Source organism: Nicotiana tabacum, chromosome 23 (genome assembly GCF_000715075.1).
Source record: "Nicotiana tabacum cultivar K326 chromosome 23, ASM71507v2, whole genome shotgun sequence".
In the NCBI taxonomy this organism is placed as follows: Eukaryota; Viridiplantae; Streptophyta; class Magnoliopsida; order Solanales; family Solanaceae; genus Nicotiana; species Nicotiana tabacum.
The window spans coordinates 143709518-143725631 of record NC_134102.1 but is presented as its reverse complement, the minus strand read 5'-3'; the positions used below and the strand labels follow the sequence as shown (position 1 = coordinate 143725631).

The following is a 16114-nucleotide window of genomic DNA, read 5'->3' as shown; positions in this document are numbered from 1 at the left end:
ATAATAAATAAATAAATAAATAAATATTATAAGAGCCAAAAACAATACTAAACTGAAATCATATCTACTCATTGTTCAAAATTTCAAGTGATATGATGCCCATGTGATACTTTGTCTAATAGAAATATTTCAAAATAATAACATTCTTATAATATAAAAAAATATAAATTATTTACTACTTTTAAAAAATTTAAAATGTTATCACATGTTTTCTATCAAATTAACTGTTTAAAAAAAAAACATTCTTGTTTTAATATCGATAGGCATTTACCAAAAAGTTATGGGTAAAATTGAATTATGCTTCAAGATTCATTTGCCAATTACTCCATATATAATTCCCCTCCCTCTAAAGTATTATAAACTAGTTTTAAACCTCAAAAGTCTCCAGTTTTGCTGATTTTTCCCAACCATTATTTGGTTTATGATTTACTAGTCCTTACAGGTTGATTCAAAAACAATTCCGTCACATGTACTTCGCCATTAGCTCGTTGCTTCACACTCAAACATTACTTTCGCCATTGCTAGCTCCTCCCTCTCTCCTTCATCACCATGTCCTCAACCGCCGATCAACCGGAATTGCAAAAAGAAGCAGAAGCTCCGGCCACCGTGACAGATCCCGGAGACACCGCGATCCGGCCGGAGGAATCACCATCAACCGGCGCGGTAGATCCGAAGCTTGATATATCCGAAGAAATTGCTAACGAATCAGGAGAGGTACAATCGAGTGTTGCAGAGGCCTCGAAATCTGACGAGAAATTGGCGAAATCTAATGAGGCGAGTGATTCAGATCCCAATGTGAGTGATGTACAATTGAACAATGCAGAGGCGTCCAAATTGGTCGAATCGAATGAGATGAGTGATTCAAATGCGAAGGTAGATGAGCTAAAGGATGATACAGTTGAATCGGAGAGCAATTCGAAGCAGCTAAAAAAAGATGAAGGTAGCCGAACATTTACAATGAGAGAGTTGTTGGATGAATTGAAGAATGGCGATGCTAATGATGATTCTGAAGCGGAAAGACGCGAAGGCGATACTCCTCACAGGTAAAAAAATCTTTACAATGACGGTTTATATAACATAAACTCTTAAAGAAAAATATATCGTTAATGTGCTAGATTGAATCAGCGATCAGGTGATTCTATATTAAAACTGCATTATTGAATGTATAGTGTAGTCTTCCAAGTTAACTATAGTTGACAGAAAAGCAATGAAGTTCATGCAGTTGAATTAAATGATCATGAATGAAGATAAATGGAACAGGAAGAAAACTTGACTAGAAACTAATTGAATAAGAGACAGTAAAAGCGGGATCTTGATTGTAAAATATACTGGTCTAAGGAAACTGTAGTTGATGCAAAAGCGACAGAATTAGGTGGTTGGATGAAATGATCATGAATAAAGATAAATGAAACAGGAAGAAAATTGACTAGAAAACTAGCTAATTGAAGAGGATGATAGCTGGTCGATAGTAAAAGTGAGTTCTTCATTGTAAAACATACTCTTCCTAGTTAACTGCAGTTGATGCAAAAGCAAAAAAGTTCAGGTCGGTGGATGAAATGATCATGAACGAAGATAAATGAAATATAAATAAAATTTGACCAAAAAAAATGAACAAGATTGAAGAAGATTATGGCTGGTCAGCAGTAAAAGTGCATTCTTGAATGTAAAATGTACTCATCTAATTAGCAAACACAAAAGCAAGAAAGCATGCACAGTTGTTGAAAATAACCACGAATGAAGGTAAATGAAGCATGAACATTAATTGACTAGAAAATGGACAAGGTTGAAGAAGATGATGGTTGGTCTATGAGTTATGACCATACCAGCATCTGAAGGTACCACACTCTGCCACCTTCTTGTCTTGACCACTGATATTGTCTCGCCCAGTTTCTTCCACAAAAGTACACATAAAGAAACACAAAAGTAATATGTTTAAAGCACAAAATGAATTTAAAGTATTTCGGCTTGCTTGATGGCATAGTTATGGGTTCAGAGCAGAAGGATTCTCCTCGTGTAATTCATGCTTCAAAGTTAGTTGAGGCTTCTGTTTTGATCCTCGAGAATAGACTCATAGATCACCCTCTTAGATTAAGAGTTAGGTATGTGTATATGTAACATCTCATATCCATTTAATATGATTTTGCACACTAGAAACATACAGTTTTTTTTTTTTTTTTTTTTTTTTTTGTTATTTCAGTAAATTAAAACAAGATGCTGTTAATATCAATCTCCCAAATCTGAATCTGAAATTAAGAGGGATAGTCGGACTATTTAAGGGATAAATGAACAAGCTGAGTTTCTCTAGTGATGTAATATTTGAATGCATTTCGTGCTTTAACTGTGTAATGACTTTATTTATCCATTATCAATTATCAAAAAAATGAGTTTTGATCTCTGCTTGTTATTTTTGAATCACTTCTACAACCATAAATTACTTCATCTTGACCTCAATACCTCAATACGTCTAACTTTCATTTTCCTATTTACTTGTGATAAATTACTTCAGCTTGACCTCAATACCTCAATACGTCTAACTTTCATTTTCCTATTTACTTGTGAATTTCATTCTCCAGTCAACAGAGCAATCAGCAGCAGACAGACAGTAATGCTGCCTTGGAGTTGATTAACAGCGTCACAGGTGCTGACGAGGAGGGTCGATCTCGCCAACGGATTCTAACATATGCTGCCCGGAGGTAAATCTAATATTAGCACCATTTTAGTTAGGGAGTGACACATCTTAATTGGGTCTAGGTTGTGACATTCCAATTTCCAATTTCATGACAAGTTTTATGGTTTGTAATCTAGAGGTTTTCAGACAATTAACTTTCTACAAGGAGTCGGAGTTCGCCTTTTAATTTATTTGATAGGTTATGATTTTATCGAGATATCTCCAGCACTAAGTGGGTGCTGGAGACGTACATTACAAACGGCAAAACTCTACAAATCCTGCAAATGAAAGTGGAAGTCTAACATGGTATCAACTTCATTTACAATCACCCTGCTAAGCCAAAATGCTAACACAAAACCATTTGTATCTAACTATTCCTTTTTTTCTTCAGAATATTAATGATTTCTTTCCCCGTAAATCACCCACCATAGAATTGCAGTAGGTTATCCAAATTTCGAACTTTACGAATAAATCCATCGTGTCCTTGGTATGGTCCATTTCACCTCAAATATGTTCAATAGCATGCTCCGGTACTGATTGATTAGTTTACAGTGAATGAAAAGATGATTTGCATATTCATATTCCTCGCACAAAACACATCTATTATAGATGTATAATCTCCTCCTCTGCAGGTTGTGCTGGGTTAGCCAAGCCTCCTTAACCACCAAGTTAAACATACCACTCTATAGGGGGTTGTTTTCCAGGATTTTCCTACATGGTGATCAGGACGTGAGATAGTACCTTTATAGAGTAGTTTGTTACTGAATTTGAAAGAGTATTCACTGTCTGCTCTGCGTAAGATGGTTTATCTCAAAAAAGAATTAATTGAATACTTTGAAATGTTCCGCTAGGACCCCTAAATGAACAGCTATTTTATGGAAGAAAAAGAAACCTTGAAGTGTGAAACAACTGTTTCAATTTCTATTCCATGTCATGATAGCTCAAAAGAAAAGAAAACTATTCATGTCATGTTGAGAATTGATTGTTTGTCAATGTGGGATTTCTCGGCGATTTTGTTTGTTTCCTCTTTTTGGTCTGGTTAGTGCATTTGTGCACAACTCTAAACTGCATAGCAATTTCTCCCATATTAAGCTTTGATATTTCATGAATGCCTATCTGAGTTCTGATCTTTGTGCAGGTATGCTAGTGCACTAGAGCGAAATCCAGAAGATTATGATGCGCTTTATAATTGGGCACTGGTTCTTCAGGTAATTTGGTTCCTCAGTTTTTTTGGACTGATTGTTTTTGTAATTTTTTTATTTTTTTGTTTGTCAATAGCATCCTCGGAATTACCTAAAGAAAAGGAAAAAGAATGTAAGAAAGAGAAACCCCATTATCTTCATATCAAAAGGATCTGAATCTCCTTTTATAGAGATTACTCGTAGTTTGACAATTCGTAGTTTTGATTTTTCATGCAGGAAAGTGCAGACAATGTAAACCCAGATTCCACTTCACCTTCAAAAGATGATTTGCTGGAAGAGGCGTGCAAGAAGTATGAGGAGGCAACCCGTCTTTGTCCTACGCTCAATGATGTATGTATTCAAAACCATATAATAGTCTCCCTTTTTTTTAACAATTCATATATTTAACTTGTGTATATGTAAAGTAGTCCGGGTTACATTGTGATATTAAACGGAGTAAGATTTAACTGCAAGATCAACAACAACAACAACAACAAACCCAAAGTAATCCCACAAGTGAGATTTAACTGCAAGATCAGAATACTTTATATGAAAGTCACTATTCAGTGGCCTATGTTATGATCTCTCACTATTGTTATATGTATTAGCTTTCCATCTGATGATTTGTTTTTCGATATATCCTTTTCATTATTCTCCAGCGGCAAACCCCACAACGTTGTACCAAATTGCAAATTCAATACTGTATTGTCCACTTCCATTGAAGTGAATCCTTTGGCATTGAGTTGCAGGAGCAATTAGTAGTGCTTGTAGAAGTTCCTATCCCTAATATCGAATACACACAACAGACACATTCACTTATATATCAATATATAGTCAAAGCATTATAACACGTTAAGGAAGAGAGGGTAGTTGGTAGAGAGGGGTTAGTCTGAACATGGGTCTGTCGTGTTTCATCCATGTCTTATTCCTATTTATCTCAGGCCATTTCTTGTTCCTATTTATCTCAGGCTTACTATAACTGGGCCATTGCAATATCTGATCGAGCGAAAATCCGGGGTCGTACAAAAGAAGCTGAAGAACTTTGGAAGCAGGTTAGCGTTAGCTCTATTATGTTATTTGCTCTCGTTGCCTCAGGAGCGAAAAGAGTGTTCTCTTTAGTCCTAAAAGATGAGAGACATCTTTCCTCTTCTTCGTTTCTATATTCTGTCAGTAGATGCACAACCTTAGCAAGAACCATGGTTGAAGATATGAGAAGTTATTCTGAATTATTGTCACACTGGAACAGTCGCTTTGGTATCATCTTGAATTTGATGTGCTTTTGGAGCTTACTTATTCTGCCTTATTATTTCTTTGTTACCTAATTGAGGAACTGTTTGGTAACTAGAAACTCTTTCCTGTTTTAAGTTTCAGAATGTTGAAAATAGAATTCAATATATGGTGTTGTAATTGTTTCTGTTTTACACACATGTTCAAGTGCACACCCAAACACAAAAAAGAAAGATAAAGTGTGTTTTTGTTTTATTTGATCCTTAACCCCCAACATTCTCTCGCACCTTTACCCCTCATCCGCAATACTACCCCTCCCACCTGCTCTCCAACCCCAACCCACTTTTCTTCTCCGCACCCCTCCATTATCCTTTCTTCATTCTTTTTCCTCTTCATCTGTTGCTGTCGCCTCTCTATCCTCCAACCCCGTTTGACACCATTCCTTCCCCCTTTCCCCCACCTCTGCACTACCTTTCACGGCTCACTACCATGTTCGTCCTTTTCTTCTTTCCAACTTTGTTCAAAAGCTGCTTTTGTTCCTGCCAAGGTTCATTTATTTGGTCCTGAAGACCTCTTATAATGAAACATGTCTTATTTACATTTTTCTAGAAACTTAATACAAACACATTATTTTTGTTTTTATCTTTAGCTGAAATAAGCACAAACGTTTCTGTTAATGAGTCCTAAGTTAATGATATCTAGTTGGCAAACTTATGATGCAAAGCTTGTGTTGTTCTCTTCTTTCTCCTTCAGCTTATAAGCTTTGCTGTTTAATTGATTTCAAGTAAGCTCAACCTTATTCGAAAAACTTTCTTGTTCTTTAAATTCTCAGGCAACAAAGAACTATGAAAAAGCTGTCCAGCTCAACTGGAACAGTCCACAGGTAATTTCTAAGCTAGCTTAACTTATGCTAATAGTGGCCATTTGTTCCCTTTTTGTTTCTTTCCAACCCCTGCCTTTTCTTTTGAATGCTAATTTTTGTGAAGTCTGTATTATCACAAAGAAAAACCTAAGGTATCCTTTTGATTTTTCCTTCTTCTGTTAGTAGCCTTATTATTTCTTTAGGTATACCAGTTACCAGTTTATCATATAACTCTATCTAAAGGATGCATTTGTACTCTGTTTTTATATCAACATACCAGCTAATTGATCTCCTATTGTTCTGAAGTGATTAGGTGGTTTTTTATGTTGAACAATTTTCTATATGTTACGCTTGCTGAATTTTCTGGTTATGCAGACTTTGCTTGTTCATTTCATATGAATTTTGCTGCTTTTCTCCTGAAATGTGTTATTTTGCTTTATAATGATATACTCTTGATCTCTTGTCCGTAAGAGTTTTTTCCCTACTCTAATTCCTTTTAACTGTCATTCCAGGCATTGAACAACTGGGGACTTGCCCTGCAGGTACCTGTACTTGAGAAAAATCCTCTTGCTGGACAAGCTTTTCCAGACTTAAGATATTGACTTAGCGTAGATTATTTCAGTATAGTTCCTGAATTTGCTCTTTATTTCAGTTTGCCAGATTGAAAGCTGACCTTATGCTTTTTGAAATGCATTCAGGAACTCAGTGCAATTGTTCCTGCCAGAGAAAAGCTGACAATTGTCAAAACGGCAATTAGTAAGGTACTGGTGTTATTTGATGACAGATCCTAAATGTGAAGAATAAGCTGCAAAATCATTTTAGGTCCAGTAGTTTGGTAGAGTCCTAAAAGGCACTGTGTATCTGATTTTTGTTCATGCTCTCACTTTTTCTTATGAATTGCAGTTTCGTGCAGCGATCCAACTGCAATTTGATTTCCATAGGGCAATCTACAACCTTGGAACTGTTCTGGTAGGTTTAACATATCTGCTCTCTGGCTTCTGTACTTGGAGAGTGATGATCATTTCCAACTACCTCCCTCCTATTCAAGTGAAAAATGAAATAAATTAAGCAATGTGAAAGGACAAAGTGGAATGATGATAACCTTCTTTTTGCATCACTCTGTTGCAGTATGGATTAGCAGAAGACATGTCAAGAACAGGGGGAGCTGTTAACGCTAAAGAGATTTCTCCTAATGAGTTGTACAGCCAGTCTGCGATTTACATTGCCGCTGCACATGCACTGAAACCAAATTACTCGGTATATCGTTTCTGTCTGAAATATATGATTTTAGTACCACAATGCTACCATTTTATCTCCATCATAATTCTGTTTGTATAACTAAGGTGTCAATTTGTTGTGATGAAAAGGAAAGGAGTGGAATGGAAACATTGGGTAAAGTTAGAAATGCATTATATTTCTAATCCTTGCCTTTTCTTCCTATTTCTTCAAACTAATCTACCCGTGACACAGTAACTGTTGGTGTTGGTGTCATTATCACTTATTGTTAACTCTACAGTCTAGTTTGACTAGCTGTATCAAAAGAGAGTAATAACTCTTTACCCTGGTGATACACATTGCAAGTGAAGGGAATTCAAGATTTTGATCATTATTATGCTCGCTTGTGAAGGAAAATTGTCATCAGGAAGCCAGTGGCTATTCTTCTGCTTTAACTTGTTAAGCAGTTCCCATTGTCCTCATTTCAGTTTGTTGCTTTTATGCAGGTTTATACAAGTGCCTTGAAGCTTGTGCGATCTATGGTATGTATTTTGCTAGAATCCTGGGTATATAAGTTATCATGCAATGAAGTTCTAAAAGCACTTATCTATTTCCAGCTACCTCTACCCTACCTAAAGGTTGGATATCTAACTGCACCACCTGCTGGTAATCCGCTTGCACCACACAGTGACTGGAAGCGTTGTCAGTTTGTTTTGAATCACGAAGGACTTCAACAGGTAATGAAAGTCCATGCCTCAGTTTGTTACCAATAAATACACAATGTTTTTATGGGAGACGAGCATTGTTGTTTTCTTTCTTCACGGACAATTTAGAAATCTAGTTCCATATGAAACCTGTCTTGCATTCAAAATTCGTGCTATGAGGTTTCAGCATAATTATAATAGCATAACTAAACTACTGTGGAAAAGTATCAGTAGATCACATGGTAGAACCTGACTATTGCTAATCATTATTTACATGATCTCTTTGAACTTCTATCCTTGCATATCACTTGTGTTAGCGTACCATGTCACAGGTTTGTGACTATTTTGGTTTTTCTATTTTTCCCTTGTTATAAAGTTCTAATTTCTCACTTGAATTGGAGAATGCTTTATTTCCCTAAAGGGCAGCCCGGTGCACTAAGCTCCTGCTATGCGCGGGGTCTGGGGAAGGGCCGGACCACGAGGGTCTATTGTACACAGCCTTACGCTGCATTTCTGCAAGAGGTTGTTTCCACGGCTCGAACCTGTGCCCTCCTGGTCACATGGCAGCAACTTTACCAGCTGCGCCAAGGTTGACCTTTATTTCCCTAGAGGTCAACCTTAAATTCATTTGATGTGCACGGAGTGGTGTTTTCTTCTTTTAGATCTGTCAAGTAGATGACAGGAAATTATTGCCTTCTAGAAGGATCTGAATGTTGTTCTTGCACGTTTGATTTGATACATAGTTGTTAGTTTCTTTACTAGTAATTCCTTTTCCTACTTGGACAGATCAGTAAAGTTGATCAACGCCACATGTCAAGAAGCCTTTCATCAAATTCAGCAGATACGAGTCCTAATAGACAAGCAATTAAAGTTGATGTGCCTGATATCGTCTCTGTATCAGCATGTTCCGATCTTACATTACCACCTGGTGCAGGCCTCTGCATTGATACGATTCATGGACCAGTTTACATGGTAATTCTTGATGCTTTCTCAGCTTATGTTTTCCCCTTCTGATGTTTCCTGGGGCTAATTCTGATAGTTAATTGAGCTCATGGATGAAATCTGCCTAAGAGAACTATACAGTTAGATTACAAAATTTTCTGTTGCTGGTAATCAGTGTCTAATCCAGTCCTCTGCGAACCAATAAATTGGAGACAGAAGTATATACGTTTCCTAATTATTTGAAGGGCAGTCATATTCTCTGACAACATGGGCCAAGACATTGAAAATTATAAGTTATCTAAGTATTAATTTAAAATTAATTTAACTATAGTTGTAATTTGTCAAGAAAAGCTAATATTTTCTCTGTAGGATGTTTTGAAGGCTTCCTTTAGCAAATGATTGTGATTTTTAAAAAGTCATTGCTCCCTTTGGGCCCATGCTTTCATAATAACTTTTGCCTATGTGTTAGGGTTTGTATGGATACTTATTAACATCAAACCCGGGCCCACTCTTTAGTCTTTACTGTCCTTGACCTGTTTGCTGTGGTGATCCACTTACTTTCTTCATCTTGTACAGCAAATTGGCTTAGATACATATACTTTTCGACAAGAGTTGGATTTTATGCAAGCAATCTACCTCCACTTTTGATCATGTCAAATCTACCTTCTCTCTTTCTCTCTCTCTCTCTCACACACACAAAAAAACACACATAGGCCTACTTTGGTAACACCTGATAAGACTGCATTTGGGTGTCTTCAGATATTACCTAATATTTGAACAGACCTGTTTATCATATCTTTATCTCACACTTTGCCCACTCAATTATCTTTCCTCTCCGAGCCTCTAGATTTAGAGATTATCAGCTATGTATACGACTTGTTCTCAGGTTCTTACAAAGATGCTACAGTAATTTGAATAACTTAAACTACCGTCACATATGGTGCTAGATGTAGCATATTTAATTAGTCCGGAAAACAAACAAAAAAGGGTTCAAGATGTGAACATGAACATTTGTGTGCAGGTTGCCATTCTTATTCATGGAAACATTTGCTCGTTAATTTTATGTTGTCCATGATTTTTCCCCTCGTAGGAATGGGTGAGGGTGGGGAAATGTAGTTTTGAATATTAAATATGTTCATTTTAAGATCAATCTTTTGACGGGAAACACTTTTTTAGTCTTACATTCTCCCGTTTTGGACTTCAGCATTTTACATTCCCTGATAAGTCTCCTTTTTATAATGTCTGACATTGTTTTATTTCTCAGATCGCAGATTCATGGGAATCTTTGGACTGGTGGCTTGATGCGATTCGTTTGGTTTACACAATAGGTGCAAGGAGCAAGAGTGATGTTTTGGCAGGCATCATCACTTCATAAGCTTTTTGCCTGTGATTATATGATCAACATCGAGGGTGGTATTCCTGCTAGAGAAGCCTGATTTATTAGCCTCTGGAGTCTGCAGCTAATGTACACTTGTATATTAATTCAATTTTTCTCATGAAATGAGGTTCATTGACGTTTTTCTTTTAAGCGGATGTACGTCATAGGATTACAAATATTTGGGCTCGTACTGATGTTTCATAGATGTGGATTAGGAAGAAACTTTGTCAAATTTATACTTAGAGGCTTCTTATAGTTTGGCTAACGGGTTCCATCGTCTATTGAGTTGATTCGCTCATTCAAATTGAAAGAGGAAATGCTGCATAGCTAAATTAGTTATGCATTTGGTAATGATTTAAGATATATTCAGACATTGTAAACGAGATTGATCAAAGCAAGTTACCATTTTTCAGGCTATTCGTGATGCTGTTTATTATAGACTGTTACTATAATTGACCTTTACTTAGTCTGATATAGAAGAAGAAAACACAGCAACAACAAAAACAACAAACCCAGTAGTTTATGACCCAACCGCACCCCACGTCTCTTTCTAGGGTCTCATTCTCCTCTCTTCTCCCTAAAGAAACGAAGGATTTGGACGATTCAAGATTGAAAAGTGATAGAAGGACAAACAAGAGTAGCAAATATTTCGCACAGGATATCGGCGAGAAATTTATTATTGTAAATGCCACCCGTTCTCATTGTAAATTTCAATCTGTGACGTACAACTTTGTCATTTCCTAGACTAAGAATGCAGAAAAACCAAATGAAACGAGCTGTAGGTGACCTCAAAATCCTCTCCTGTAAATTAAGTACACCAGTTTTTTATGGACCAGTTGTACAATCAAGTTCTTTAAGAAGCCAAAAATTTCATGCAAATGGGAGGAGTTACTCTGGCCAAAGCAAGGATAGATGCAGGAAGAATCCATAAACCTTCTCCACAGATCAAACCAGAAGCAACTGCTGGAACCATCACCTTAGCCTTCTTAGAGTTAAGTTTATGCCACACAAATACAACCAAACTTCCTATGCACATATCAATACCAAAATATCCACCAATTAGAAAGGGCACCGCCATCGCCATAGGCAGTGGCATCCATTTCCCTATCTTCTCTGGAGAAAGATCTTTCACCAAATTTATTGCAACAGCAAATGCAAAGAAGCCATAACACAGCTGCAAACAGTGGTGAGGCAAAGCCGAGACACCTTGAACACTAATAATCGCCATATTTCGATAAATCAATGCATAAGGGCCTTGAATTCACCATTGGGGTTGCCAATATCAAAGGCATTGTAGAACAAGAAGAAGCTTAGTGGCCCAATCACACAGCCTAAGGCTGTGCCAATAGCCTGGCTGAGAAACATAGTTTTTGGAGATGTCAAAGTTAAGTGCCCTGTCTTAAAATCTTGCATCAGAATGCAAGAAACGTTAGCCACTGACTTGATCAAACCACAACCAGCTAAACCAGCAATAACACCATGTTCTTTACCAGCCAATGCAGCCATCATAAAAAGTCCAACTTTTCCATAGTTATAGGCCATGTTTATATCAGTCAAACCAGAACCATACGCGTTGCAGAAAGCTAAAGATGGAGCAAAAAGATAGGCTATGATAACCCAATACCATTTGATCTCATGGAAAATTAATGGAATCATAATCACAGCAAGAGTTCCCAAGGCTAAATACCCTACACCTCCAAACCACATTGGAATGCTTTCTCTAAGAAAGGCTTCATCATATTTTACATCCCCTGAGTTCTTGTTCTGTCTTACCCCAGCTGCTGAGATATTAAGAAACTAAACCAAGTCATATACCTAATCCTCATATAACAATTGTAGTTAATCTGGACATGTGATAATTTTTCCTTTTAAAGTTTACCTGGACTTAGATTTTTGCGTTTGAACCTCTCATGAACACTGCCTAGTGTGAAGTACATTATCTTGACAAAATTGTAAAGGCCGTCGCCAAGTAGGAGGGCAATGGAGATGAAGACCTAGAACGCAAGAAATATAGTACTAGAATAAAAATCCGTATAAATTTAGATTTTAATTAAGTACAAATAGGAGAAAAAGAAAGGAAATTAATTAACCTTGTAACCGTTAAGGCTTTTCATACTGGATTCAGGTATATCAGCAGGGAACCATTCTCCTTTAAGTTTTGCAATGAGAGGCCACATTACACCCCATGAAAGAACAGCTCCAAGAAGCAATGATATGTTCACTATATGTGGACATATCATTCCAGTTCCCACATAAGTCAAGCTAAAATCAAAATAAAATCTACAAAAAAAAAAAAACAGCAGATAATATATGTTAGTCCATGATCATATGATTAAATCAAAAAACAACAACAACAATAATCCCAGTATATTCCCACAAGTGGGATCTGGGGAGGGTAATGTGTACGCATGCCTTACCCTACCTAGTGAAGGTAGACAAGCTGTTTCCAACAGACCCTCGCCTCAGAAAGTTGAGAAAAAAAAAGAGGATATTAAATCAAAAAAACAAAAACAGAAAAGAAGACCTACGTTTGTTTCCAGGCTTTCAATCCAAAAGTAGGAAACTGTTGAAATCCACAATCCTCTTTGCCAGTATAAAACCACTGAAAGAAAGCCCATGAAAAACTATAGCTAAAAAACTTGAGGAAACTCTTCACTTGCTTTCTGCAAAGGAATCAAGAACTTTATTATGGCATTATTAAGAATTAAAAATTACTAAGAAGGAAGATTTTAAGTAGTTTTACCTAGCTAGCTTATCACTCTTCCCATGAAAACCATTAATAAGAACTGCAGTAGCCATTCCAGTTGGAAATGTCAACTTATAATCCACTATCAACACCTATGTATAAGAACACCATTTAGAACAATGGCCTCAAATTTCTATAAATTCAAATTTGAAAAAAAAACTCTTAAGAATTTAAAGTACCTTTCGAAGAGGAACCAATACGAAAAGGCCAATAAAACAAACTACTAGAAGATAGCCAATCATCCAACCAATCTCAAGTTTTTTGTAACTGTTTGATGTATTTCCCATAGTACCAACACCCGCTAACTCATAAGTTTTCTTGTCCATTCCCAACAAATAAGATCCTAATCCACCTGAAAATTCCACTGTATTTAGTATCATAATCACAAAAATGATACTCCTACTAGCAAAGAATTTCAAGAAATACATAATTAAAACAATACATTGAGTACATTACCTCCAAGAGCAATGCTGTAACATGCAACAGAACATGTTTGTATCATGGTATTTTCCTGTCTAGTAAAAGGAACAGAGACAAAACCAAGCATTTTAAGAATCTTGGTCCATGTCTGAATAAAAATATAGGCAAGAAGAGCAGCTGAGACATTCAGATTAGGATTAATTCCAGTTGTGAGGTTCATTTTCATTTGTATAACACTGTAAATGCATCCAATTATCGTACTAGCAATGATTCCTCGTAACGTGATCTGTTTAGTCCAAGGTTGAATTCTCATCGTACTCTCGGATAATTGTTCCTCCTCCTCCTCCCCCTCATGTTCTTCTACAGCCAAATCGCGAACTTGCTCTAGTTCTCTATTGTTATTCATGTCTTCTGATGGAACAATCTGCATCAGTTTAGATTTTTCTAGTTAAAAAAAATGACACAATTTATTTAAACATAGTAAATTTTGCACTAATTAAGATATTTAAATAGATTGAGAAAAGACCTTGAGGAATAGCTAGCTAGCTGAAATGTTAGTTAGCTTCAATGGTGGAAGTTAGAGATAAAATAATAACTACTACGTAAAAAGTGAATAAAGTAGAGCTACTAATAATTCTTGGGAATTAATGCTTACCAAAAAAGATATCAGACTGAAAGAATGAAACTTTTTTATAGTGAAAAATTCCAACAATGTGTTCTATCTACAAGTTTACTTCCTTTTCGATCTGGTCCCAGATTTGAGAATGAGTTCTCTCAAACTCAATCTTAAATAGTATTACTATTACTCCAACATTTTCGAGATTGTGCATTAGTTTAATATTTACTCACAAAAATCTCCATACTGTGAGTTGTCTAATTTTATACATTAATTTAATTTCTCATAGTACTAAGAAAGAAAATTATAGATATTTATGTACACACACAAACACACATAAAGAAAGAAAAATAACAACCATATATGGAGGGAGAGTATCTTGCTGGCATGCACACCTTATCATTGACCTCTCCATTACAATTGAGTTTAATTTTTGTGCACCGAAGTATATAAATATTATTATCATGTTAAATTAACCTATAACAATAAGAAATTCGTTATAACAATGCTAAAATCTTTTTATACTTTCAATATATATGACTTAAATCCATAAGGATAATGCACTAGTAGAGGAGGTTCTTCCATCATAAAGTCATTCCACTTTTGGCATTTTATGTCTCTTTCTTCCTTTTTTTATAATTGGAATCTACAAATTAAATGATTCAGACCCCTTGTAATAAATAGACACCAACCTTTGTAGTTGTGGTAGCTTATTAGCGACGGGTTTAACTGAATTTAATATTTTTAATACTTAACAATTAAAGGATCTGGCTATGTCATTGTCAGAAGTGAAGCTATGTAGAGCCATAGATGTTCAATTGAATCTCTTTCGTCAAAAAATTATGCTTCGTAAATAGAGTAGCGATGGTATTTTATTACTATATATAAACAGTTGAATTTCTTTGACATAAAGGATGATTGTATTGTAGTGGTAAAGGATGTTTAAAATCTGTTATAAGTCAAATTTAAATCTCAAGTATTACGTTTAAGTATTTTTTTGAATCGCCTTACATAAATTTCTAGTTTCGGCATTGACGTGTGTCTTTAACATTGGCTCTGCCACTGGCGCGTGTGTCTTCCATATTTTTGTTTGAAAAATTCGTTTTATTAGCAAGTACTTTTCAGAAAGGCTATATTCGGATGAAGAAAATTTTATTATGATGATATTTCTTTTTCCGAATATTATGAGAGTTGGACAAGGCAGTTACACCAAAAAAAAGATGAATAAGAGACGTGGACACGGACATATGGAGAATTCCTTCATCTTTATTTGATTGGCTAAAATGGTCAAAGAGATTCTTCCTGTTGGTTGCCTTGATAACTATTTCTCGCTATTATATTCTACATAATATGTATTAAATATTTACAAATAGAAAAAAAAATTGTTTCCCGTGTTCAATTTATAATTTTAAAACGCCCTAAAATGATTGAAACTATTAAGATTCACTTAAATAAATAAACTTAAATTTGATATATTGTTTTCTCTATCAAACAAAATTTTCAAGTCGTAGTCAATAATTGAATAGTTCTACGTAAAATGAATGAAACAGTATTAATACTTTAAAAATACCATGCCACTTGGACAAATTGGAATCACATGCACAAGAAAAAAAGAAAAAAAAAAAGGTAAAGGGTTACAGACTTACAGTTAGGTTTTAGTGAGAAAATCATAACATTTTGCCACTTGAAAGTCAAAAACAAAAGAGTAAAACGTCACACAATATCTAAAACGTCACTAGACTACTAGGGAGAACCAAGTTCAGCCTAGCTAATAAGCAGAATACTAACACTAGTTTTAAAATAGCCATACTTCATTTTAATATATATACTGGTGAATGAGAAAAATAACTGCGATATAAAAAAATCTTGCCTTGTTTTGACTGATATTCAAACAATTGGGATATAAATATCTAGGTATGGCCCCAAATTGGACTTTTTGTACTTGGCAATTTGATTAATAGAACAGGATCCAAAACTTTATTTAGTGAAATAGTAACAATATTTAAACCATTATTTAGGAAACATGTAGCTGAAAATTAGGCATAAGCAAGAGAGGAAGACGTGGAGACAGACACCTAGCCACTTAATCATTCTCCTTTCTTCACTAACAATTATTGCTTTTTAATTCCAAATTAATTGGGTTCCGTACTAATCC

At 35.5% G+C, this 16114-nt stretch overlaps 2 protein-coding genes across 2 annotated transcripts; one reads left to right on the top strand and one right to left on the bottom strand.

Annotated features, from left to right (window-relative positions):
* Positions 1–410: 410 nt before the first annotated feature.
* LOC107798254 (protein HLB1) lies at positions 411–10442 on the top strand. The gene is made up of 14 exons (XM_016621228.2): positions 411–1043; positions 2574–2693; positions 3807–3876; positions 4087–4200; positions 4818–4901; positions 5909–5959; positions 6451–6480; positions 6637–6699; positions 6842–6907; positions 7067–7195; positions 7660–7695; positions 7771–7890; positions 8644–8829; positions 10064–10442. Exons 1-14 carry the CDS (start codon positions 550–552, stop codon positions 10172–10174), a joined length of 1674 nt encoding a protein of 557 aa, XP_016476714.1. The 5' UTR covers positions 411–549; the 3' UTR covers positions 10175–10442.
* Positions 10443–10815: 373 nt separating this feature from the next.
* LOC107798232 (metal-nicotianamine transporter YSL1) lies at positions 10816–14389 on the bottom strand. The gene is given in 9 exon segments (XM_075246177.1): positions 10816–11431; positions 11434–11958; positions 12057–12171; positions 12268–12457; positions 12706–12840; positions 12921–13015; positions 13103–13275; positions 13380–13767; positions 14318–14389. Coding segments are annotated over 9 exon segments (2079 nt in total). The 5' UTR covers positions 14375–14389; the 3' UTR covers positions 10816–11030.
* Between the last annotated feature and the right edge of the window lie 1725 nt (positions 14390–16114).

Excerpts from the sequence above, each read along its gene's own strand:
- LOC107798254 (XM_016621228.2), top strand. The coding sequence starts at position 550 with ATGTCCTCAACCGCCGATCAACCGGAATTGCAAAAAGAAGCAGAAGCT. Across the intron at positions 7,196-7,659 it reads CACTGAAACCAAATTACTCG|GTTTATACAAGTGCCTTGAA; the intron begins GTATATCGTTTC and ends GCTTTTATGCAG. Across the intron at positions 7,891-8,643 it reads ATCACGAAGGACTTCAACAG|ATCAGTAAAGTTGATCAACG; the intron begins GTAATGAAAGTC and ends CTACTTGGACAG.